This window comes from Esox lucius, chromosome 12 (genome assembly GCF_011004845.1).
Source record: "Esox lucius isolate fEsoLuc1 chromosome 12, fEsoLuc1.pri, whole genome shotgun sequence".
Taxonomy (NCBI): Eukaryota; Metazoa; Chordata; class Actinopteri; order Esociformes; family Esocidae; genus Esox; species Esox lucius.
In genome coordinates, this window is record NC_047580.1 from 7,586,882 (window position 1) to 7,613,836 (window position 26,955).

The following is a 26,955-nucleotide window of genomic DNA, read 5'->3' on the forward strand; positions in this document are numbered from 1 at the left end:
CAAGCAATAGGGATAACCACACCCTGGAGAGGATTGTGAAACAAAAATCATTCAAAAATGTGGGGGAGATTCACAAAGAGTGGACTGCAGCTGGAGTCAGTGCTTCAAGAACCACCATGCACAGACGTATGCAAGACATGGGTTTCAGCTGTCGCTTTCCTTGTGTCAATCCAGTCTCGCCTGGGCTAAAGACAAAAAGGACTGGACTGCTGCTGAGTGGTCCAAAGTTATGTTCTCTGATGAAAGTAAATTTACCATTTCCTTTGGAAATCAAGGTCCCAGAGTCTGGAGGAAGAGAGGAGAGGCACAGAATCCACGTTGCTTGAAGTCCAGTGTAAAGTTTCCACAGTCAGTGATGGGGACGTTTTAGAGCACTTCATGCTTCCTGCTGCTGACCAACTTTATGGAGATGCAGATTTCATTTTCCAACAGGACTTGGCACCTGCACACAGTGCCAAAGCTACCAGTACCTGGTCTAAGGACCATGGTATCCATGTTCTTAATTGGCCAGCAAACACACCTGACCTTAACCCTATAGAAAATCTATGGGGTATTGTGAAGAGGAAAATGCGATACACCAGACCCAACAATGCAGAAGAGCTGAAGGCCACTATTAGAGCAACCTGGGCTCTCGTAACACCTGAGCAGTGCCACAGACTGATCGATTCCATGCCACGCCGCATTGCTGCAGTAATTCAGGCAAAAGGAGCCCCAACTAAGTATTGAGTGCTGTACATGCTCCTACTTTTCATGTTCATACTTTTCAGTTGGCCAACATTTCTAAAAATGTTTTTTTTTGTATTGGTCTTCAGTAATATTCTAATTTTCAGAGATACTGAATTTGGGATTTTCATTAGTTGTCAGTTATAATCATCACAATTAAAATAAATAATCAGTCTGTGTGTAATGAATGAATATAATATTCAAGTTTCACTTTTTAAATGGAATTACTGAAATAAATCAACTTTTTGATGATATTCTAATTTCATGACCAGCACCTGTGTACAGTTACTAGTCTGCTTGCACATTTAATTTCAATCACATATTGATTATGAGGTAAATGGAGGAAGAAGAATCAACTGTTCACATTTTTCAAGATACTGTACAAACATTGTCACACAACACATTAATAGTAAATGAAAATCATGCTGACAAAAGAAATCGACATGGCAATGTTATTATATTTTTCTTTGTAGATTACATTTGTCAAGGCAAAACAATAAATAGCTGTAAGTGAAGTCAACTCCGCTGGACATATCAGTTCCAAACACACCTTTCTCTCCACGTCATGTTGATTTGTTCTTTGGTTTTATCCATTCTACTGACCCCATTGTGCCCACTCACACCTAGTCTTGGCTGGCTAGGTGGACAGGGGATCCTCCAGCAGGGTTACTCAGAAGGAGCTCCAGGGTTCCTTAGCACTGGGAGAAGGGGCGGGGTTGACCCTGTGACACCACCGCCATGGTCTTGTGTGTGATGGTGGGGTCTTTCCTCTGTCCACGACGTCTGGCACCTCTGCAGTAGGTTGACAGCAAACAGTGGCACTACCTAAACACCCACCCACACATACACACACGCACACACAAAGGAAGATGGTGTCTGACTGTCACTACAAGGACCTCTGCTGGAAGCTGCAAAATCTGCAGTTAACTGCTTAGGAGGATTGACAGTTAAAAAACAAATATTTTTGTTTTGCTTTTCATGAATACTTTATGTCAATATAATAACAATCTATAGACTGAAACATCATTACAAAGTTAACATAGTGTATAGCAGTGGTTCCCAACCAGGGGGACTAGGCCCCAAGGGGTACTTGGCCAATCAACAGGGTGTACTTGAGAAGACTCATGAGATCATAGGCTTACTGGTAAATGAACACGTCAGGGGTATTCCAGGCTATTGGTGGTATAGTAACCAAAAAAGGCTGGGAATCAGGGGTACACTTGAGGCCTAATAGGACCCACTAAATGAGTACTAAGAAGCTAGCTGATAGCTATATTGAGGAAAATGTACTTAACATGACTAAGGGGTGAAAGTATTTATCCACCGTATCACTACCCACACACGTTTATCCTTCGTGTCAGTACCCATACACATTTATCCCTCGTGTCAGTACCCATACACATTTATCCCTCGTGTCAGTACCCACACACGTTTATCCCTCGTGTCAGTACCCACACACGTTTATCCCTCGTGTCACTACCCATACACGTTTATCCACCGTATCACTACCCTGACACGTTAATCCACCATGTGACTACCCACACATGTTTATCCCTCGTGTCATTACCCACACACGTTAATCCAACGTGTCACTACCCACACACATTTATCCACCATATCACTACCCACAAGTTTATCCACTGTGTCACTAGCCATACACATTTATCCACCATGTCACTATCCACACACGTTAATCTAACATGTCACTACCCACACACGTTTATCCACCATGTCACTACCCACACACGTTAATCCACTGTGTCACTACCCACACACATTTATCACTTGTGTCACTACCCACACACATTTATCCCTTGTGTCACTACCCAGACACGTTTATCCCTCTTGTCACTACCCATACATGTTTATCCACCGTGTCACTACCCACACACGTTAATCCACCTTGTCACTACCAACACAAGTTTATCCACCGTGTCACTACCAACACACGTTTATCCCTCGTGTCACTACCCACACATGTTTATCCCTCGTGTCATTACCCACACACGTTAATCCAACGTGTCACTACCCACACACATTCATCCACCATATCACTACCCACAAGTTTATCCACTGTGTCACTAGCCATACACATTTATCCACCATGTCACTATCCACACACGTTAATCTAACATGTCACTACCCACACACGTTTATCCACCATGTCACTACCCACACACGTTAATCCACTGTGTCACTACCCACACACATTTATCCCTCGTGTCACTACCCACACACATTTATCCCTTGTGTCACTACCCATACACGTTTATCCCTTGTGTCACTACCCACACACGTTTATCCACCGTGTCACTACCCACACAAGTTAATCCACCATGTCACTACCCACACACATTTATCCCTCGTGTCACTACCCACACAAGTTTATCCCTCGTGTTACTACCCACACAAGTTTATCCCTCGTGTCACTACCCACACACGTTTATCCCTCATGTCATTACCAACACATGTTTATAACCTCGTGTCACTACCCACACACGTTTATCTGGTCTCAAAATCATTTCAGCGTTCAAGAACCTTAGAGTATGAAAAGGGCCAGCTGTTAAAAAAAAAGGACAAATGTAATTAAATGACAGAACAACTGTCATTGGCAGTCAAGTGTTTTTTTGCGCATTTTGCAGCGAAGGCTTCCCATTTTAAACCAACTTGCAAGTTTTCAAAAAAGCTGATAATGCACTCATGATAAACAATGGCCTGGTCTGAGTTTCATTTAAGTCATTGAAATAGGCTCACATTTTCCTGGTGTGGCATACCAACACTATTTTTGCCAGGAAACCATCCCAATCTGTGCCATCTTACTTTCACACCTGCTATGGTTGTCTCAGCTAACCACCATAAGACAAAAGCACTAACTGTAAGTTGCTCTTGTGTCACTACCCACACACGTTTATCCACCGTGTCACTACCCAGACATGTTTATCCCACGTGTCACTACCCACACATGTTAATCCACCGTGTGACTACCCACACACGTTTATCCACCATGTTGATACCCAAACACGTTTATCCCTCGTGTCACTACCTAAACACGTTAATACACTGTCACTACCAACACACGTTTATCCCTCGTGTCACTACCCACACACGTTAAACCACTGTGCCACTACCCACATACATTTATCCCTCGTGTCACTACCCACATACATTTATCCCTCGTGTCACTACCCACACACGTTAATCCACCGTGTCACTACCCACACCAGTTTATCCACCAGGTCACTACCCACACACGTTAAACCACTGTGTCACTACCCACACGTTTATCCCTCGTGTCACTACCCACACACGTTTATCCCTCATGTCACTACCAACACACATTTATCCCTCGTGTCACTACCCACACACGTTTATCCACCATGTCACTACCCACACACGTTTATCCACCATGTTGATACCCAAACACGTTTATCCCTCGTGTCACTTCCCAAAAACGTTAATACACCGTGTCACTACCAACACACGTTTATCCCTCGTGTCACTACCCACACACGTTTATCCACCATGTCACTACCCACACACGTTAATCCACTGTGTCACTACCCACATACATTTATCCCACGTGTCACTACCCACACACGTTAATCCACTGTGTCACTACCCACACACATTTATCCCTTTTGTACTTACCCACACACTTTTATCCCTCGTGTCACTACCCACACACGTTTATCCCTCGTGTCACTACCCACACACGTTTATCCCTCGTGTCACTACCCACACACGTTTATCCCTTGTGTCACTACCCACACACATTTATCCCTCGTGTCACTACCCACACAAGTTTATCCCTCGTGGAAGTGAAGGCTTCCCATTTTAAACCAACTTGCAAGTTTTCAAAAAAGCTGATAATTCACTCATGATAAACAATGGCCTGGTCTGAGTTTCATTTAAGTCATTGAAATAGGCTCACATTTTCCTGGTGTGGCATACCAACACTATTTTTGCCAGGAAACCATCTCAAACTGTGCCATCTTACTTTCACACCTGCTATGGTTGTCTCAGCTAACCACCATAAGACAAAAGCACTAACTGTAAGTTGCTCTTGTGTCACTACCCACACACGTTTATCCACTGTGTCACTACCCAGACACGTTTATCCCACGTGTCACTACCCACACATGTTAATCCACCCTGTGACTACCCACACACGTTTATCCACCGTGTCACTACCCACACACGTTAATCCACTGTGTCACTACCCACACACGTTTATCCACCGTGTTGATACCCAAACACATTTATCCCTCGTGTCACTTCCCAAACACGTTAATACACAGTGTCACTACCAACACACGTTTATCCCTCGTGTCACTGCCCACACACGTTTATCCACAATGTCACTACCTACACACGTTAATCCACTGTGTCACTACCCACACACATTTATCCCTTGTGTCACTACCCACACACTTTTATCCCTCGTGTCACTACCCACACACGTTAATCCACTGTGTGACTACTAACACAAGTTTATCCACCGTGTCACTACCCACACACGTTAATCCACTGTGTCACTACCCACACAAGTTTATCCTCCGTGTCACTACCCACACATGTTTATCCCTCGTGTCAGTACCCACACACGTTTATCCACCATTTCACTACCCACACACGTTTATCCCTCATGTCACTACCCACACACGTTTATTCACCGTATCACTACCCACACACGTTTGTCCACCGTGTTGATACCCAAACACGTTTATCCCTCGTGTCACTTCCCAAACACGTTAATACACTGTCACTACCAACACACGTTTATCCCTTGTGTCACTACCCACACACGTTAAACCACTGTGTCACTACCCACATACATTTATCCCCTCGTGTCACTACCCACATACATTTATCACTCGTGTCACTACCCACACACGTTAATCCACCGTGTCACTACCCACACAAGTTCATCCACCGGGTCACTACCCACACACGTTAATCCACCGTGTCACTACCCACACGTTTATCCACCATGTCACTACCCACACACGTTTATCCACCATGTTGATACCCAAACAAGTTTATCCCTCGTGTCACTTCCCAAACACGTTTATCCACCATGTCACTACCCACACACGTTAATCCACTGTGTCACTACCAACACACATTTATCCCTCGTGTCACTACCCACACACGTTAATCCACTGTGTCACTACCCACACACATTTATCCCTTTTGTACTTACCCACACACTTTTATCCCTCGTGTCACTACCCACACACGTTTATCCCTCGAGTCACTACCCACACACGTTTATCCCTCGTGTCACTACCCACACACGTTTATCCCTTGTGTCACTACCCACACACATTTATCCCTCGTGTCACTACCCACACACGTTTATCCCTCGAGTCACTACCCACACACGTTTATCCCTCGTGTCACTACCCACACACGTTTATCCCTCGTGTCACTACCCACACACGTTTATCCCTTGTGTCACTACCCACACACATTTATCCCTCATGTCATTACCAACACATGTTTATAACCTTGTGTCACTACCCACACACGTTTATCCGGTATCAAAATCATTTCAGAGTTCAAAAACCTTAGAGTATGAAAAGGGCCAGCTGTTAAAAAAAAAGGACAAATGTAATTAAATGACAGGACGACTGTCATTGGCAGTCAAGTGTTTTTTTGCGCATTTTGCAGCGAAGGCTGCCCATTTTAAACCAACTTGCAAGTTTTCAAAAAAGCTGATAATGCACTCATGATAAACAATGGCCCGGTCTGCGTTTCATTTAAGTCATTGATATAGGCTCACATTTTCCTGGTGTGGCATACCAACACTATTTTTGCCAGGACACCATCCCAAACTGTGCCAGCTTACTTTCACACCTGCTATGGTTGTCTCAGCTAACCACCATAAGACAAAAGCACTAACTGTAAGTTGCTCGTGTCACTACCCACACAAGTTTATCCACCGTATCACTAAACACACACGTTTATCCCTCGTGTCACTATCTACACACGTTTATTCCTTGTGTCGCTACCCACACACGTTTATCCATCGTGTCCCTACCCACACACATTTATCCACCGTATCACTAAACACACACGTTTATCCACCTCACAACTCCAAAACCATTAGCCACCTGTGCAATGATCAGCTTCCTGCTTCTCGGTTGGCTGGCATCCGGAAACTCCTCCCCAAAGCAGAGGTCAATCTCATATTGAGGCTTGGGTCCCGTCCCCTGGAGGTAGTCCTGGAGCTCTGTGAAAAAATTAGGGGAGGGATGGAGGTCAGGGCATTAGGTTTAACGCCACATCCCACGTGTTTCCTCGACCAAAGCCGCACCAAAGTCCCCCCCCCGTACCTTTCAAGAACACGGGTATGTCCAGCAGCTTGCAGGTTTTGTCTCTTTCCAGCTTGTTGGGCCTGTCCGTGTGCCGGGCCAAAGGTCCTTTCCAGTACACCCTGCCCTGGCAGAACCGCTTGATAAACACCCCGTCTGGAGCCACCCACACCAGGACACCCCTCTCCAGGTGGCCAAGCAAGCGGCCCATTGCATCAGCGATACCGGGGGGGAGGGGGACGACCCCCGGTGGCGGGAAGAAGACCTGCTGGGCTGAGCAGGGGCCATAAATCCTTTCATTCCCGACGGGTACATGACCGTGCAGGATGAAACAGCCATCTGGGGTGCTGGTGGTCACGTCCACAACCAGCTGGCCCTGGTAGAACAGACACACCCGAACAGACAAGTCTGGACACAAACGGACACACATACACACACACACAAAGAATCGCAAAAATAAATGCATCAGTCCAGAATTAACACCCAAATAACCAACACATCCAAAGCCCTCCCATTTTCTTACCAGAAATCAAGGTCATAGGGTTGACTAGGGAGAGGGGAACGGAGCTGCCCCTCTGAGGACTACCTGTGCTGGGCCAATAATAAACGTGATCCCCCACCACACCCTCTGGATAGGAGAGAACACACACAATGCAAGAATCGGCACTGTACAGTTATTCAGCCGCCAGTCACAAGTACCTGGAGAGTGACACCTACCGCCAGCGTGGACTCCCGCCTCCCTGGCCTCCGATTCCCTATGGCAGCCAAACTGAGGAGAGACAAAAATTCACGGCAAATCACCAGACGTGCTTGGGATGTTCACCACCAATGTGGATACATGATGCTACGTAGTCAGCACCAATGTTGTCCTCTAGGTGGCGGCAGCTATGCACCTGTTAGGCTGTACAGCACTGTACGCCAATCTGATGAGTTACCTGTGGATTGTGGGTGTTCCTCTGCGGAGCGACCGGGTGGGTGGCCCGAACGATCACCTTACTCTCCGTCCGAGGTGATTCTGAGAGAGACGTGTGTAGGGTAAACCGTCACACTTTAAACCCATAATGGGCTCTGAGCTCTCTGGATTGGCAGGACAGAGGAGAGAACTCTAACGTTCTGTCAGTACCTGAGTCTCGGACTGTCTCCGTCTCAGCCTGGATGCGATAGACTTTGTAGGGCTCTGAGATGTCCAGCTGGCTACGGTCTGGGACCTCCTGGAAGTCAGTGCTCTTGTTCAGGGCACAGCGAAGACGCGTCTTCCAAGTGGTGGGGTCTGCCTTGTCGCTTCCCTCCCGATACTTCCCTTTATACACTGCCCATGCCTGATACAAATTAGTGTTTCACACACACATACATACATACAGACACAAACACACGCACGCATACAACATTAATAAAGATTGGGCGCATGTTGCCATATACAAAATACTGATTTTGTGACTAATGAACAGTGAAAGCATATACAATGTCCACATGGACATTCAAAGCAATGCATGAATGACTAAAAATATATTAAATGTTTTATTGTCCTTAATATTAGGCTACGCTGTATTGGCCGAAATCACTATATTTCTACGTAAACGATACATAGGTATATTGCCACAAAACACCACCTAGGTTTTCTTTCATGATTTATTACAATTTCAGTAGAATACAATGGACGAAATGTATAAACATTTGAACCTTGAATAGTGCTGCATCTTCATTTAGAATATAGTCTTGTTTTGCCGCGTGTTTCCATGGGATCCTGAACATAGTTTTGTCCTCGTTCTCCCAGGTGAGTCCAGCGTAACTTCTGCTGTCTATCTGCGCTATCATCCACTCTCTCAGACGCATGTTCTTGACTGCCTCATCCATCTTGAAAAAACACATTAAACAAATATCTTACTCCCAACAAAAATGTAAACTTAATTTTGTTCGGCCTATTCACGAACAGATCGCAGTTTGCACGTGTATAATAAACACATACATAGACATAAAGCTTGGAACACAAATGTAACGAAAATAAGTATGACGAAAGTAAGGCTACGTAATATTGTTATTGTTAATTGAAAGTACACGGCCGAATAAAAAAAGCAAATGCACCCAAAAAAGTTGATAGCGCATTATCGGAGCGTCTTAAAAATGAAAATGAAAGAAAGAAGTGGGAGAGGGCATACTTTCGGTTTCCAAAGAGATTTGAGGACTCGCATGTATCGCAATGAGTGCAGGGGGTGTGAAGTTGCAGTGAAAACGAGGCGGGGTTACACACAATGTGACAATAAAATGCAAGGAAATCCAGGAAATACCTGTAAATTTTACCTGTTTATTAATTGGATTAACAAGAAATATCCCCATGTAGTCGTGATGAAATAAACCTACTGCATGACATTAAAACCAGTATCAAAATTATATGATGATATGAAGCAATACAATTTAGTCTCTTTATTCTTAGTCATATAGTTATTTTTCTCCCTGACTGGCCTGTGCTTTCCTTTCCCCTTTTCATAGAAACGCGGAGTCTTTCAAAATTAATAACTCCAACAACATCCGTTTATTTTATGAATGTGTTGTAACAGGACGGACATAGAGCGTGGATTTTCGTAATTGGAAGTTATAATAAATAATAAAAACGCATCCACAAAGAGAGGGGGGCGATTAAAGGCTATCAACTATCCATTTAAGTCCCTGTGCCTCACCACCCCCAGCAGAGGAATAGAGAACAGAGAACTTGAAAAAAAACGGGGATTTCCCCTTCAGTCAACACTGGAAAACGTGTTATCAGATTGCGGTTACACCCCTCAACCCAAAATGGCCCCTAATGCCAACACATGACATGTTGCTTCATGCTCACAGGCTGGGAGTATACCCTTCCTTCATTGAGGTGTGTGCGCCCTCACTTGCCTGACAACAACGTGTGATTTTGCATTCATGTTAGGATGCCTTGGGGAAGTTAATGCCAACTATATGTGTTTGTGTCTGTGTGTTTGTGTATATGTGTGGCTGTGTTTGGTTTCTCTGTCTGCTATATAGGCTAGGTTTCCTATAAACCACAGTGGTGACAAGATAAATTGATCTTGGGATGCTAACTAAGCAAATAATTACAAGTCATTTACAGAGCAAATTCAATACTTTTGACCAATAGAGATGTAATGCCTTCTGACATTGTACAGATTTCCTACACTATTTTGCCCATGCATGTCTCAGTACTTGCATTTCTTAAATTAAAATGTAAAACCGATAGTGGGAATCAAGTTGTGAATGTACAGTGTATTTATAATTTTGTTCATAAAATAAATAGGTGATCCATTTAAAGGTGCACACACACCCATACAGTACACATACAACCACACACAGAAAGGTATCTTCCAACCCTAAACCTAAGCCTTATCATAAACTTAACCCAACCCAAGTCTTAATGTCTATCCCTAACTGGTAATGTTTAAACCTAAAATTAACCCTAATTCTAACACTATGCCAAAGTATACCTTTTATCCTAACCCTGAGCCACTGGGGATCAGACAGACATCCTTGTGAGGAACCGATTTTATAGGTTTTAGTATCTGTACACATGGATAACACATGGATAACACATGGATAACATGTTCACATACACACATTTAATCTTCACCACCAGAGGGCAGGTCATCCTTTGTCTTTCCCCAACTTAAGAGCATCAGTACTAAGATCTGTTTTCTAAAAGTTAACAAACAAAACTCGAGGTGCTAGATCATTTGAGGAAGTCAAAGTTTGAGAGGTGTCGCTATGGGTTTGTGGAAGAAAACAAGAAAAAACAAGAAAAAAATATTACTTATGCAAATTTAAATGGAAATTACTATAGAAATCACCAAATGTGTCAGTAAAGAAATATATGCACCTATTAAAACCCTTGCTGTTAGATAACAGATTGCAGAGCAGGAACCCAACAGAGGGAATGAGTCAAGGTCAAGCTGCTGCAAGCAAATATCTCGAAATTCCAGCCCACAACCCTCACTTGCCTGACGTCAACGTCAACTGAAACATCATGTCAATTTTTATGTAAAACAAGGGGGGGGGGCGTTGTCGTCAAGTGTCAGGCTCTGGAGGGAGCAAATAAACCCCAGTCTTCCTTGTTTTTGTCAGTGTGCTGAGGTAACAGTGGAGCCTGTGGGGATATAAAACAATGTGACACCAGGAGGAAGTCAGCAGGAGAGGTGGTGAAGGATGGGCTGTTATACAGATCCTTCATTCCTGTCTACAGGGGTAGGATTTTTGGCAGGGCTGCTGGGGTCAAATCTGGATGGTTGATGAGGGCTGAATACAGGCAGGGTTTAGGGTCAAGGTTGGGGTGGGGGGCATGGGGCTCAAGGCTGTTGAAACCTGAAGAAGGAGCAGGGGTGCGGAGGGCTTTAAATTGCATTACCACTTTAGTGACCCCTGACCTCTGTGGTTGCTGTAACTATTGGTTTGATGTAGGAAATGGCAAAAACACTGAAAAACTGCCAATCAGTTTTTTGGCATGAAACAAACTGTGACGCATACACAAATACTTGTACACACACAATGACAGTATATTATAGTGGTACAAGGACCCCTGGGGGTACTTGGCCTATCAACAGGGGGTACTTGAGAACACTCTTGACACCATAGGCTTACTAGTAAAATTAACATGAGGGGTACTTCAGGGGTACTCAGACCCGAGCAAAATTCTGTTGGTGTTACAGGAACTGAAAAAGGTTTGGAAACTCTCACACACACACGTGCATACACAATGGCTGAAATGTAGCTGAATTAGGAACTCTTCGGATAGAAAAGAGTTCTAATCCACGGCAGTCCATGTACTAAACATTATGCTGGAGAAGATCAAATGGAGAGGGCAGAGAGGAGAGAGGAGAGAGAGAGAAGAGAGGAAAACAGGGAGGGGAGAGGAGCGAGGGGTGAAGTAAAGGAGAAGCAGGAGCATTGATGGAAACATTCAGTAAACGATCAGTATGTATGTAGGTATTTTTCAATAACTGTAATCCATCTGATCTAGTGGAGTGCTTTAAAATGTCACAGGTGTCTGTACTAATCCCGGCCCTTCTCTGAGGCCTTGTCACATACTATATATGTATAATATAACAACATATGCTAATTTAACAAATAATACATTGCAAAATATACAACATAAAACTCAGTACCATTGGTGTAAAATATTAAGGGATTGGTATAAAATATATAAATGAATAAATACATTTTACTACTTGTTAAATCGTTTGGACATTCTGTAGGAGTGTGCTGGGGAAAGTAATCTACTTCCACACAGTCAGAGATGCTTCTTCCTATTTTATTGAACCTGTTTTGCAGAAAAAACAAAGACTGTTTTGAATGAACAAAATGCTGCATTGGCAAAGAACACCAGCCTCACATCTCAATAAATAGTCCTCTTCAATAAGGAAGAGATAGACACCAGACTGTTCAGCAGAATATAGCACAACAGACCATCCTAAAGTACCTGGCATATGACACATTGATGATCAATGTAAGTGTACCCATCTCTCTCACTTTCGCTCTCTGTCTCCCATCTTTTTCTCTTCCTGTTGTTTTTTGGAAAGCTATTATTGCGTCACAGTGGCTTGTTTGTTACTTTTCATTAGCATTTGAAAATACTAGCTTATGAAAAAAGTAACTGTGATGTAGTCTACGACAATATTTGGGATAGGGAAAGGTCCATCTCCAATGACAAAGCGGTTTGAAAAGGCACATACTGATGACAGGGTTAACACTGTAACTGTGTAGGTGAAAACAATTTCTGGAGTAGCATGGTCAGAACCAGAACGAGAAAGGGAGACAGAGAGGGAGAAAGGGAGGGGGAACGAGACAGAGGGAGGTGGAAAGAGGGAAAGAGAGAGAGAGAGTGGGTAAATAGCTGCTTAACGTACTGTTTGTGCTTATATACACTGGAGTAAACAGGAGAAACCTTGAACCTACGCTTAACATTCCCAAGACCAGGAAATAAATACAATTCTCTTTGTTTTGAAAAACTATTTACACAGTATTGTACATGAGGAGTCCAAAGATCATCCACACTTCCTGTAGCCTAGGCCTTTCAGTCATTAAAAAAAAATAAAAATAAAAACAACTACAAACTAACAAAAGTTTTAACTACACTAAAACATTGAATTGTTGTTGACTGTGTTTTAATATACAATCACTGCTTGAAATGTCTCATACACAGTAGAAAGCACATGATTGTCTGTCCAGTCCTCGTATACTGTCCTTGGTAAACGCCAATTCAGCAAGGCACTCTGGGATATGTAGTCCATTCTTATATCCATTCATGTGAATCTAAGGAAGAAAGTCTAGAGTCTCTAGATAATAGTGACCTGCGTTGTGGGATATTGACTGTAAATGCATATGTGTGTTTGTATACAGATTGGTGTGTGTGTGTGTGTGTGTGTGCGTGCATGAGGGTGTCAAGGTCTGTTTTTTAATGGCAGCCACAGGCTCGGACCACCATGTTCCGGTATTTCTTGAGGATGACGTTGGAGCTGTCATCAAAGTAAAGCACTGAGATAGCATGGAGCTGGGTGGGGGCACAGCAGGGTTTGGGAATGGTGTCCGGGTTTATCAGATGAACCTGCAGGGGGAGGCAACGTCAAGTCAAAAAAGTGGAATCAACAACTCCGAACTTTTCAGAGCATTTGTCTTTGTGTGGACACTCTCCAGCACCAACTGAAGGAATGAGGAAAGAGAGGGTATCAATCATCTGGTTCCTTCCTGGAGGTTACTCCCTTGTCTCTTATACACCTCGACTGGCTGGGACTCCTTGACTTTTAGAATGGCCTGACATTGGTTGATCCCACACGGAAGTATTATATATCGACATATATTTAGAAGACATATATTTTTAATATATGCCTATATTTTTTTAAACATATACTTATATATGCATTGTATGTATTATATGTAATGTATGGCCATATATTTCATACAAATATTTACATATTCAATTTTGGCTATTTTCAAATATTTTAATGTCTTAAATACAAAATGCATCTAACTGATACATATCCATATTTGTACTGTTTCATGTCATGTGTTTATTTTGTTTAGTTGTTTATTTGAAGTACTTTTACTGAGAGGAATGGCATTCATGATACTGTGTTAAAATGTATATTGTTTTCATAATGAGTGTCTTTTGAAATGTAAACTGCTGCTTGACAGTGATTAAAGTCAAAACTTTGGTGTATTTGCTAAACATTTAACATTATTTTGTGACACAATGGCAGTTGTATGATACTGTAAATAAATGTCCATATTAAATTAAGAAGACTGACTCTAACCAGCTGTTTTTTACTTGCATTTACAATGCAATTTTTATTTTACACTGCTATAATACAGGGCTCAACTGTAAATGAGACCTTGGTCTCAGCTTGATTTCCCTGTATAAATAAAGATGAAATCAAAATACTCACTAGAGTCTGAACGATGGCGTGGTTAGTAGCGTTCATGTAAGAGTTGAGAGGGAAGGCACACTCTCCCTCACAATAGTACGCCGCATAGCCCTCCGGCGCGATGATCCAGTCCTGAGACGGGGGGGAGATGGGGGTTGAAGAGAGAGAGAGATAGAGAGGGGAGGAGAAAGAAAGATAGTGAGACAGATCCCGTGATCTGCATGTGATCCAGTCCCTCCAACCATGGTATATTTAGTAACAACCAGCTTCCTGGTTCTAAACACAGAGTTGGTATTTCACTGTTGGCTACATGACTGTACCTCTCCCCTGTTTAACCAGCTTTTATATTGGATCTCATGGACAAAAAGCCCCTGTAAGGCCTATAAATCACTCAGGACATGAAGGAGGACAACGAAGAAGACAGAGGGTGAAATAGGGACTAGAGGGGGAGTGAGACAAAAATAAGAGCTATGGAGGGAGAGAAGGAGGGAGGGAGAGATGAAAGTGGGAGGAGGGATAGGGGAAAGGGAGAGAAGGAGGAAGAGACAGAGAGAGGAACGAAAATTGACGAACAGGAGAGGTGATGAAGGGAGGGGAGAGACAGAGGAATGTGTGGGGTGTGTTCGGTACCTGCCACCCCAGGTCTCTGAAGCTGACGTAGAGTTCATGTTTCTTACAAGCCTGCTTCTGATCAGCACTGCTGTTCTCTGAGAGAGAGACAGAGAGAGAGAGAGAGAGACAGAGAGAGAGAGACAGAGACAGAGACAGACAGGGACAGAGAGACAGAGAGATAGAGTGAGAGAGACAGAGAGAGAGAGACAGACAGAGACAGAGAGGGACAGAGAGAGAGAGAGACAGAGAGAGACAGAGAGAGACAGACAGAGACAGAGAGAGACAGACAGAGACAGAGAGAGACGTGGGAAGCGTAACAATATTACTGTGTGGAAACATACAGCCTTACGGTAAAATTAGTCTATGTACCCCGGCCCAAAACCTTTCCCGTCCAAGTGACCCTGACCCTCAGGCTGCTTTGGAACACCTGACGGAGAACAAAGAGCTTGAACCCATCTCTTCCTCCTCTAGCTGCTCCCTCCCTCCCTCCCTCCAGGGGTGGAACATACATTTGTCCCAGTCAGTTGCTGGGATTGGGAATGATCAGGAACGACTGGTTCTCATCAGCTCTTTTAAAAAAAAGGACTGACGTTCCAAGAAGGCCCGCTTGGACCATGTGTGCCGGGCAGGACCCCTCCCTCGCACATCCACCCAGCCCCCACGCATACACACACACACACACACACTTGCAGTGCAGATGTACTCTGCCATAAACGCGGGCCCTGCCTTTGCTCAGCACCGGGTTCTTGGCTCGGACCGGTCCACTCCGTAAGGCCTGTGTAAATAAACACAGCGGCGAACGGGGCTATTTGAAGCCAAGGCATTATGGTCTAATGTTTCAGATCACAGCAGAAACAGCCCTCCCGTACTTCGCGATGCAACAGTCCGCCGCTGCGCCCCCCCCCCCCCCCCTCCCCACAACAGACGTTTCGGAGAGTAAGCATTCCTTCTTCCCTACATTCACAAGAAAGGCCTTTCGTATACAGAGCCAACCGGGCCGGTCCTCGAATATGCATGGCCGGCCGTATCCTTGTCCCCAGTACCTGCGACGTTGGCCACCCGGAGTGCTTCCTGGCTCTTGTTGGCTCCTTTGGAGCGGTTGGCGTTGCGCTGTTTGGTGCCAGCCGGCGCCGAGCGTATGCTGCGCAGGTGCACCTCGGTGGCTTTGAAGAAGGCCACCATGAACGGCTGCTTGTTCTGAGGGCCGCTGCGGCCGATGAGCCCCGCCACCCGTGGGTTCACGCTCTCACCTGCAGAGGGAGACAAAGAGGGTCCAAGTTACGACAAAGGCTCACACTGGCGTGTTTGTTTGTGCGTTCGCCATGCTGTGTATCTCCAAGTGCGTGTGGTCCAGTCAGTCTTTAATGAGAACCATTTCTTTGGTCGGTGTAATCCTGAAATTGATGTTTTCCCAAATACGAGGTTTTCCTCTCTGAATTCCCACCCCCTGCTCTCTGCCTCTCTCCTCGGAAATGTCAAGCACCGAAGCAGTGTCAGACATCAAAGGGAAACACTCTCTCCCCGATGGACCCGCTGGTGTGTAGGGTGTGTTTATGCATGTGTGCGTGCGTTTTTGCGCGTGTGTGAGGGACAGCGTATGCGTGTGATGTTCCCTTGCAGGAATGTGCCTGTGATCACGTTGCCGAGGCGGACTCAGGTAGCAGGCAGCCCGTGGCGACAGAACGTCCCCCGTGCCTGCCAGCACACGCCTGCCCATACCCCCTCTCCACACACACAGAGACACACACGCGAACACGTGCCATCCCTGACATGAAAGAATCTGTTTTGTCCACCTACGAAAGGTAACATCCAGCTGTCTGCACCGGGCTAGATAACAGTCTCCTTAGAGACGTCGGTGTACATTGCTGTTGTTGCTATTGATGTTGGCGTAGCTTTTTAGTGATGAACATCGTGCCCTCCTGATAACGATCGGCCCCAGAGTGGCCAAAGAGACAATGGACTCATTAGAATTCCATCTAGGCTACATGTAGTTGATTGTTATCGGTCCTGTCTGGGATGATGAGGGCCTGTATTCTCCATTATTTTCTCTCTCTCTGTCTCTCTCTCTACTGGGCTTTGCTAGAGGACACTGGAGACGGTAAATGTCCAGGCCAGGGCCCTTCATCCGTTGGAGTAGCAGAGCTGACCTGGGATCAGTTTAACCGTTTCGATCCTACTTCAGCAGCCCTACACGCTGTATGGATATGGGCCCAGGATCCTAAAGAGGTTCTTCAACTGACCCGTGGTACTCTCCAGAGCCAGCTGCAGCCCCAGATTGCGTCCAGGGTTTATCACCCAGTGGTTACTGGTGACTGTGACATCGAACACCAGCCAGCCCTCCTCCGCTGCCCAGATGACCCGCGAGTCCAACAGAAACAGGTCCGACTCCCTAGATGAGAAACACACACACACTTATGAGAAAACATTCACAAATAAACACACAGGCAAAATCATACCCAGACATATACGCAGAATGACACAAGTAGCCAATTGTTTTGGAATTATCCATGATTGGATTAACTAAAGAAGAAGGCTGATTTTTCAGCTGCCAACATAATCAATGTGTGAGGCGCTTTTCGCTCGGAACAACTCAGTTGACCCATTCCACTGCCTTCAGAGAAAAGGGGGTGGAGTTTTGGGGCGGGGTATGGTTGGGACTGTTGCACAGACTGGATTGGAGTTGCAGTTCATTGCCTCTCAATTCCCCCGAAAGACACTTGTGTTTGTCTCCAGTTCCATACTGGTCATTCATTTTAGGGCACAAATCATCCCTTCTGTCTTCAGCCCAAACACCATTACTGAATCATAGCTAGAAACATACTTTTCCAACGCAATATTTGTTTATTCGCTCTGCCTGCACCAAAGCCCCTGCAGAGTTCCATTTGGTTCTTCATCTTCCTTTTTAAACAGGAAATCATCTGGTTTTCAGCACTTAGGGAAAACATTTAAAATGGAAAGAATCGTGAGAATTGTGTTACACGTGTATTGAAAGTCTCTGCGTATTTACTTCATCACCTGTAGTTGAGCCGGGGGCGGGTCCGTGTGAACAAACAACTGATGCAATGATACAACATCACAACGGTACACTGACCCACACACACAGACACACACACACACACACACACACACACCTGAATACCTGACAAGGACGTTTGTTTGTCTAAAGTTTAGTGAGTGAAGCATGGTTAAGCACATAACTGAGGCACACTGAGGGAGCGGGATCAAAGTGACAAACAGAGAGGGTGGGAGAGAAAGGGAGGGAGGGTCCAGATGGCAAGGCCCGGGAGAACACTTCATTTCCCTAATTGACGATAATGGCTTTATAAACGACTACTCCATTCATACTGAACACACTGTCCATCACATACTGGAATTAAGGGGAGAGCCAGAGAAAGAGAGAAAGAAAAAAAACAGAGGGAGAGAAACAGGAGAGCAGAACTTCAATGTTTTCCGTTTTTCTTCCATCCTGGTCCAAATGACGATCACAGTCCCAAAGTGGGACGTTCTTCTCTGTTTCCTCTGTTTAATGCTGATATTCTATCCCCTGTCCGTGTATACATTATTTCCTCCCAGGCCAGAACTGGTCAAACGACAGCCTGGATAGTGTGTCGTAGTGCATTGGTTCACACACACACACACACACACATACAGTTGGCAAAGGGATAAATGCCAGTGTTGTTCCCTTTGGAGCTGTGCAGGCAATAGAACTCTTAAGGATGGGTCAGAGAGCAGGGCCCCAGTCCAAGGGTCACTTTGAGGCCCTCTCCATAGTATGAATTACACAACCAGCAGCTTCCACGGGGCTCTGGGAGCGACTCTGCGTGCCAAGCGTTAAAACAACAGAAGTGAGGGAACGCAACCAGTTACACACATACGCACGCACACGCACTCCCTCACCTGTCACTGTGTTCCTCAAGCACCTGGTAGACACTGATTCGGAAGGTTTCGTTGTCGAAGCGTTCGTGGACGAAGTCTTTGTAGATGCGGAACTCCGCGGCGGTGACCGCCTCCCCCTCAGGAATACGCGATAGGTCGAAACGGAACTCTCGGTGGTGCCGTCGGACCGGGAGGAACTCCTTATCGTGTTCCACTGGACAAAACAAACACAGGATCGGACAAGGCGAAAAAGAGACAGACAGACAGTGAGTCGAACAGAAAAGACAACCACAGAGTGTCGTGATCATCTGACGGTGGCACATCTCGGGCGTTCATGTCCCCCTAGTAACGTCAACGTTTGGTGGCCTAGATTTCCTTATGAAAGCCAAATCGTTTTGAATGGATCGCTGGCAAGTTCAGTTTCAAGAACAGTAACCCCACCTGTCCGATTGGTGTCAAATTGTTGAATTGGTCAGTGTTTTCAGCCACGCAGGACATCGTAAGCCAAGAGGGTTGATTCATTTACCTTGTTTTCCCCATTGCATATATGGGACCTAGAAAAAACCTAGAGGAAACCTAGAAAAACCTAGAGGAAAGACTCGGTGAAATCCTCAAACTAAAACCAGCGAGATCGGTCCCAAAAATGTCTTTGATTGGTATGACACGTTGCGGAGAATGATTGCCGTTTATCTGCCATCTCAGGCTACCAGGTTAAAGTTTCCAACCCTGATCCAATATCTAACGCAGTAACAGACACTTAGCCCCTGGGCGGACATCTCCTTTATGTAGAACACGGACGACAACGGTAAAGAGATGCACGTGTCGTTACACCCCCATGATAGAGAGACCCGAGCTCACCCTGACAGCTTTACGACACTCTTTTCCCCTCTCTTCCTCTTCAAACCCCAGAGAGCCATCATTTCTCTCCACTTTTTTTCTCGTTCTCTCATCTGGATCTCATGAGGTGAAGCACACACACGCACGCACACACTCTGGTCCCAGCAGGATGTCCCAGGGGTCACTGACTTGTCTGTCATCATCTGCCAGCCCCGCCTCAACCTCTTGTCCCACCCCCGCACGGAGCTCGGAGCAATAGGTTTGGAGCTTTCATCTTGCAGGGCCCACATGTACTGAAAGATCCACTAAACATTGGACGTTGTCAAAGTCACTTTGGATGACACGTCTACTACATGAGCCGTCTCTGAGCCGACAGGGCAGCGATTCCCAAACGAGGGGTCATGACCTAATGTGCCCGATTTAGAAAATGAGGTCACCAGAGAATCTGTTGTGGACAAACTTGGGAAAAAAAGATTCTGGAAAATATAATAATAGAACCGAGGTTACGTAAGTCATCTCCGGTAGCGGTGAAATGCGGTTGTATTAAACAGACCAGCTTTTGTTCCCCCATTACAAATGCACCTCTAACTTTCTAACAGATACTATTATTAAATATAATGACCCCATTCCATATAGATAGATAAATATTGTCTGAAGCTCCTTGTGTCTTCCTTACTTTACAGATATAAATACTTTTACAAATCAGTCATAAAAATTGCTCCAATTAGGGATGTACAATACTTCTTTGTTTTTTACCTGACTGGGTCATGACAAATTGATTCAAATTGGGATCTCGCGCCAAAAACCTATCTATGATACTTCTGAACAGCATCTCTAGTCTGTGTCTCTACGATACTTCTAAACAGCATCTCTAGTCTGTGACTGTATGATACTTCTAAACAGCATATCTTGTCTTTGACTGTATGATACTTCTAAACAGCATCTCTAGTCTGTGACTCTACGATACTTCTAAACAGCATCTCTAGTCTGTGACTCTACGATACTTCTAAACAGCATCTCTAGTCTGTGACTCTACGATAATTCTAAACAGCATCTCTAGTCTATGACTCTACGATACTTCTAAACAGCATCTCTAGTCTGTGACTCTACGATACTTCTAAACAGCATCTCTAGTCTGTGACTCTATGATCCTTCTAAACAGCTTCTCTTGTCTTTGACTGTATGATACTTCTGAACAGCATCTCTAGTCTGTGACTCTACGATACTTCTAAACAGCATCTATAGTCTATGACTCTACGATACTTCTAAACAGCATCTCTAGTCTATGACTCTACGATACTTCTAAACAGCATCTCTAGTCTGTGACTCTACGATACTTCTAAACAGCATCTCTAGTCTGTGACTCTACGATACTTCTAAACAGCATCTCTTGTCTTTGACTGTATGATACTTCTAAACAGCATCTCTAGTCTGTGACTCTATGATACTTCTAAACAGCATATATTGTCTTTAACTGTGTGATACTTCTAAACAGCATCTCTTGTCTTTAACTGTGTGATACTTCTAAACAGCATCTCTAGTCTGTGACTCTACGATACCTCTAAATAGCATCTATTTTATTTGACTCAACAATACTTCTAAATATCATACAATAGTGTTGTGTGTGTTGTGGGTGTTGCGTGTGGGTGGGTGTGTGTCATACAAAGGCAGCACTGTCTGACTGAGCAATGAGTTCATGATAAAGACATGGATCTAATTTCTGTCCTACAATGGACAGATCTCTTTCTCCCTCGATCTGTCTATCTCATCCAGCCTGTCCGTCTGTTAGTTTTCTCTCTGTCTCACTCTGTCTTTCTCTCTCTCCATGTCCATAACTGAACTGCTCATGTGGTCATGGCTATACCCATGTAGACATCCAAAGTGTAATCTACGTTCTCATGTGGGGGGTGTGTATGTGCCTGTAATCTCTTTCCCCATGCCCCTCCCCTCCACAAACACCAGTACAGCCCCCCCATCTATTCCACACCTGTGCTATAGGCCTGCCATGTGAATGAGGGCTTTCATAGTGCCACTGTCCCCACAGTCATTCCAAAAAGGTGACACACAGTAGGTCCACAATACATATATTATACTGCTGGAGCAAACTACAGATCCTGTGGAACCCTCAGGAACCATCTCAGGAACCATCTCAGGAACCATCTCTCTTCTGTTCTCCTCTCCACCCTTCTTCTTTCCTCTCCTCTCCTTTTGTATTCTCTCCGCTCCTTCTCCCCTCTTCAATAATGGCTGAACGTCAAACTCGGCTGGTCATCAATTGAAGCAACATGAGTGCACCCATGTCATAGTTCATTTGCTGGACAGGAGCACCAAATAGTGACAGTAACATGTCTTTTTGGCTTCCATGTGATTGCGAGTAATGGTCTTTTTATTTGCAAGTGTTTATGTTCTGGCCTTTTTATTTTTGCTGTGGGAACCGGCCAGTAGAACTGTGAACAGACACTGTAGCATTGGATAAGGTAAATAAGGATAAGGTGAGAGAATATTGTGTGTGCGCGCGTGTTAAAGAGCACAGCTGAGTCGTGGCTTGGAATTCTGACTTTCTCATTGCATGTGTGTAAACATCTGAGGTGCTTGTTTTTCAGTTTAGGAGTTTTAGGTTAGGGTTGGGTTAGGGTTGGGTTAGGGTTGGGCTAGGGTTGGTTGAGTTAAGGAAATATGATCATGAGCCCCACAAAGAGGGTAACCACGCTGTGTGTCCGCGTGACCATGTGACCTCACACGTATTCTCAATGACTCCAATGACGGCCAGAATGCCATGAGGCCCAACCCTGGAGCGCTGTGCCTTACACACTCACAAATGCATGCAAACAACACACACACACACACAGCTGAGATGACTGTGGTTTCTCATTCATACCCCCCTCATCTCAATCTTCTCCCATACATACCTCCTGTCAGCCCAGCAAAACCCCCAGTCAGTCATCCTGTCAGACAGCCAGCAAGTCCGTCAGTTGACCAGACAGCCACTCAGAAACAGGGCTTGTTCCTTCCCCCAGGCCCCTCTCCCTCTTGCCACCACCCAACACAGGTGTACGCTCACTGGGTAGAAAGACAGATCTGTTTCTTTGGCCTATCATGAAACCTTTTGCCCTTCCACTGTAAAACTTTCCATGTGTACTTCCAAAGTAACAATTCACTCCCCCTCACTTATGTTTGTATTCATACTGTACACCTAAAAACAATGGTACCAAGTACTCTGTTCCCATTAAGAACCATTTGAAGAAAAGTTAACTTTAAATAAAATATAATTTGTCAATATGTTGAGATAATCTGAAGAGATTTCACCCCATACTTCCTAAAGCACTTCCCACAAGTTATGCTTGCGATCAAGCTGCTCCCACAACAGCGCAATAGGTTTGAGATCCAGTGACTGTGCTGCTCCATTATAGACAGAATAACAGCTGACTGCTTCTTCCCTAAATAGTTATTTTTGCTCTGGAAAAAGATGGTGTGGTTGTTTCAAGGAGCACAATACGACGATCCTTGAACCAAAATGAGCTGCATGGTTGAGTTGCCAGAAAGAAGCCTTTACTGCACCAATGTCACAAAAAAGCCTGGTTACAATATGCCCAACAACACCTTGACACGCCTCACAGCTTCTGGCACAAAGTAATTTTGAATGACGAGACCAAAATAGAGTTTTATGGTCACAACCATAAGCGCTGTGTTTGGAGAGGGGTCAACAAGGCCTATAATGAACAGAATACCATCCCCACTGTGTAGCATGGTGTTGGCTCACTGATGTTTTTGGGGTGTGCGAGCTCTAAAGGCACGGGGAATCTTGTGAAAATGTATGGCAAGTTGAATGTGAATCCCATAAGAAATAAAATATATGTGTTTTGCCTGTTTATTCATGTTTTCTTTACAAATGGTAGACCTCTGAAGGTGTGCTGTGGTATCTGGCAACAAGACGTTAGCAGCAGATCCTTTAAGTCCTGCAAGTTGCGAGGTGGGGCCTCCATGGATCAGACCGGTTTGTCTAGCACATCCCACAGATGCTCGATTGGATTGAGATCTGGGGAATTTGGAGTCAACATCTTGAACTCGTTGTTGTGTTCCTCAAATCATTCCTGAACCATTTTTGCTTTGTGGCAGGGAGCATTATCCTGCTGAAAGAGGCCAATGCCATCAGGGAATACCGTTGCCATGAAAGGGTGACCATGGACTGCAACAATGCTCATGTAGCTGGTACGTGTCAAAGTAACATCCACATGAATGGCAGGACCCAAGGATCCCCAGCAGAACATTGCCCAAAGCATCACACTGCCTCTGCTGGCTTGCCTTCTTCCCATAGTGCATCCATGCACCCGGTCATCCACATAATGTAAAAGGAAACGTGATTCATCAGACCAGGCCACCTTCTTCCATTGCTCCGTGGTCCAGTTCTGATGCTCACATGCCCATTTTAGGCACTTTCGGCAGTGGACAGGGATCAGCATAGGCACCCTGACTGGTATGCAGCTACGCAGCCCCATACGCAACATACTGCGATGCACTGTATGTTCTGACACCTTTCTATCAGTACCAGCATTAACTTTTTCAGCTATTTGAGCTACAGTAGCTCATCTGTTGGATCGGACCACACAGGCCAGTTTTCGTTCCCCACGTGAATCAATGAACCATGGCCGCCCATGACCCTGTCGCCAGTTCACTGCTTTTCTTTCCTTGGACCACTTTTGATAGGTACTGACCACTGCAGACCGGGAGCACCTGACAAAGGCTGCAGTTTTGGAGACTCTCTGACCCAATAGATTGCCATCACAAATTGTCCCGTGTCAAAGTCACTCAGATCCTCACGCTTGCCCATTTTTCCTGCTTCTAACACATCAGCTTTGAAGACAGAATGTTCACTTGCTGCTTAATATATTCCACCCCCTGCCATGATAATGAGATTATCAGTGTTATTCACTTCACCTGTCAGAGGTCATAATGTTATGGTTCATCGGTGTATATAACACTATAAGAAAAACATTTAGCATACATTCACCACCATTAGGTACACATGCTCTTTAATTCAACTAGCCAAAAAGCGAGTCATGTGGCTGCAACTCAATATATACAAAATGAAGACATGGTCAACAGGGTTGCTTGCTGTTAAACCAAAGACTAGAATCTAAGTGACTTTGACAGTGGTATAATAGTCAGTACCTCACATGGTGGTTCTACCAACTCAGAAACAGCTTATATCCAGAAGAAAAAAATATTTTTAAAACATTACAATCTATAGTTTACGGAGAATGGTGAAGCAAACAAAAAACCTATAGGGAGCAACAGTTCTGTGGGCAAAAACACCTTGTTAAAGAGAGAGGTCAGAGGAGAATGGCCAGAGTCCTTCAAGCTGACAGAAAGGCCACAATAACTCAAATAACTCTTTCCAACAGTGGTGTGCGGAAGGGCGTGTCTGAAAACACAACATGTTGAACCTTGAAGTGGATCAGTTACAGTAACAGAAGACCTCGCCCAGTTCCACTCCAGTCAGCTAACAACAGGAAGATAATGCTACAGGGGGCATGTGATCACCAAAACTGGATGATTAAAGAATGCCTGCTTCAAAATACAGACAGACGGGTCAGAATTTAATCTGGATCCATCCTGCACTGTATCAGTGATAGATGCTGGTCGTGGCGGAGGTGTTATGTTTTCTTGGCAAACATTAGACTGGTTAATAACAGTTAAACATCATTTGAATGCCACAGTGTATGGGAAACAGTCTACCCATTTGGATACTTAGCAGGACAATGCACCATGTCATCAAGTGCGCATCATCAAAAGCTGTTTCCACATACATGACAGTGACTTTAGTTCACTCCAATGAATCCCCAAATCTAAGTACAATAGAGCACCTTTTAATGAGGTGGAACGGGAGGTTTGCAACGTGAACATGCCTCTGGAAAATCTTTAGGGATTGTGTGATGCTATCGAGTCAAAGCTGAACCAAAATCCCTAAGGAATGTTTCCTGTACCTTGTTGAATCCATGCCATGAAGGCTGTTTTTGGAGGCAAAAGGAGGTCCAACACAATACTAAATAGGTTAAATTAATAATGTACTCAGTGTATATAAACCTTTTGCGTGTTTCTTTTATTATTGTCTGTGGCAATGGATCCAACTTTCTCTGGATCTATAATATCTTTAGTCCATCTTTAGATCAAAACATCTGGAGTGTCCCAAAGCTTTTGTGTGTGTAGTTAAAAAAAATATATATATATATAGTGTGCATATGACAATCATTCCATTATTGTCCACAGGCCTAAGAGAACTACAGTATTGTCAACAGGCCCTATAAAATCACAGTATTGTCAACATGTCCTACTAAATTACAATATTGTCAACAGGCCCTATAAAATCACAGTATTGTCAACAGGTCCTACTAGATCACAGTATTGTCAACAGGTTCTACTAGATCACAGTATTGTCAACAGGTCCTACTAAATCACAGTATTGTCAACAGGCCCTTTAAAATCACAGTATTGCCAACATGTCCTACTAAATTACAATATTGTCAACAGGCCCTATAAAATCACATTATTGTCAACAGGTCCTACTAGATCACAATATTGTCAACAGGTCCTACTAAATCACAGTATTGTCAACAGGCCCTTTAAAATCACAGTATTGTCAACAGGTCCTACTAGATCACATTATTGTCAACAGGTCCTACTAGATCACAGTATTGTCAACAGGTCCTACTAAATCACAGTATTGTCAACAGGCCCTTTAAAATCACAGTATTGTCAACAGGTCCTACTAAATCACAGTATTGTCAACAGGTCCTACTAAATCACAGTATGGTCAACAGGCCCTATAAAATCACAGTATTGTCAACAGGTCCTACTAAATCACAGTATTGTCAACAGGCCCAATAAAATCACAGTATTGTCAACAGATCCTACTAAATCACAGTATTGTTACCAGGACCTATAAAATCACAGTATTGTCAACAGGTCCTACTAAATCACAGTATTGTCAACAGGTCCTACTAAATCACAGTATTTTCAACAGGTCCTAATAAATCACAGTATGGTCAACAGGACCTATAAAATCACAGTATTGTCAACAGGTCCTACTAAATCACACTATTGTCAACAGGCCCTATTAAATCACAGTATTGTCAACAGGTCCTACCAAATCACAGTATTGTCAACATACCCTATAAAATCACAGTATTGTCAACATGTTC

At 44.4% G+C, this 26,955-nt stretch overlaps 2 protein-coding genes across 2 annotated transcripts in view; both read right to left on the reverse strand.

Annotated features, from left to right (window-relative positions):
• Positions 1-956: 956 nt before the first annotated feature.
• irf10 (interferon regulatory factor 10) lies at positions 957-9,252 on the reverse strand. Its single transcript, XM_034295719.1, is given in 10 exon segments — positions 957-1,473; positions 1,475-1,548; positions 6,840-6,958; positions 7,062-7,448; positions 7,564-7,668; positions 7,758-7,809; positions 7,976-8,055; positions 8,164-8,359; positions 8,721-8,894; positions 9,197-9,252. Coding segments are annotated over 10 exon segments (1,278 nt in total). The 5' UTR covers positions 9,230-9,252; the 3' UTR covers positions 957-1,415.
• A 1,364-nt stretch (positions 9,253-10,616) lies between these two features.
• The window catches only part of bmp7b (bone morphogenetic protein 7b), a 32,581-nt gene continuing 16,242 nt past the window's right edge, over positions 10,617-26,955 (reverse strand). The window contains exons 2-7 of the mRNA XM_010905017.3: positions 18,941-19,133; positions 17,284-17,432; positions 16,087-16,293; positions 15,062-15,138; positions 14,453-14,563; positions 10,617-13,614 (exon numbers count right to left, since the gene is read on the reverse strand). Of these exons, the coding sequence (XP_010903319.1) occupies positions 13,465-13,614; positions 14,453-14,563; positions 15,062-15,138; positions 16,087-16,293; positions 17,284-17,432; positions 18,941-19,133 (887 nt within the window). The 3' untranslated portion in view covers positions 10,617-13,464. The remainder of the gene's footprint in view (positions 13,615-14,452; positions 14,564-15,061; positions 15,139-16,086; positions 16,294-17,283; positions 17,433-18,940; positions 19,134-26,955) is intronic.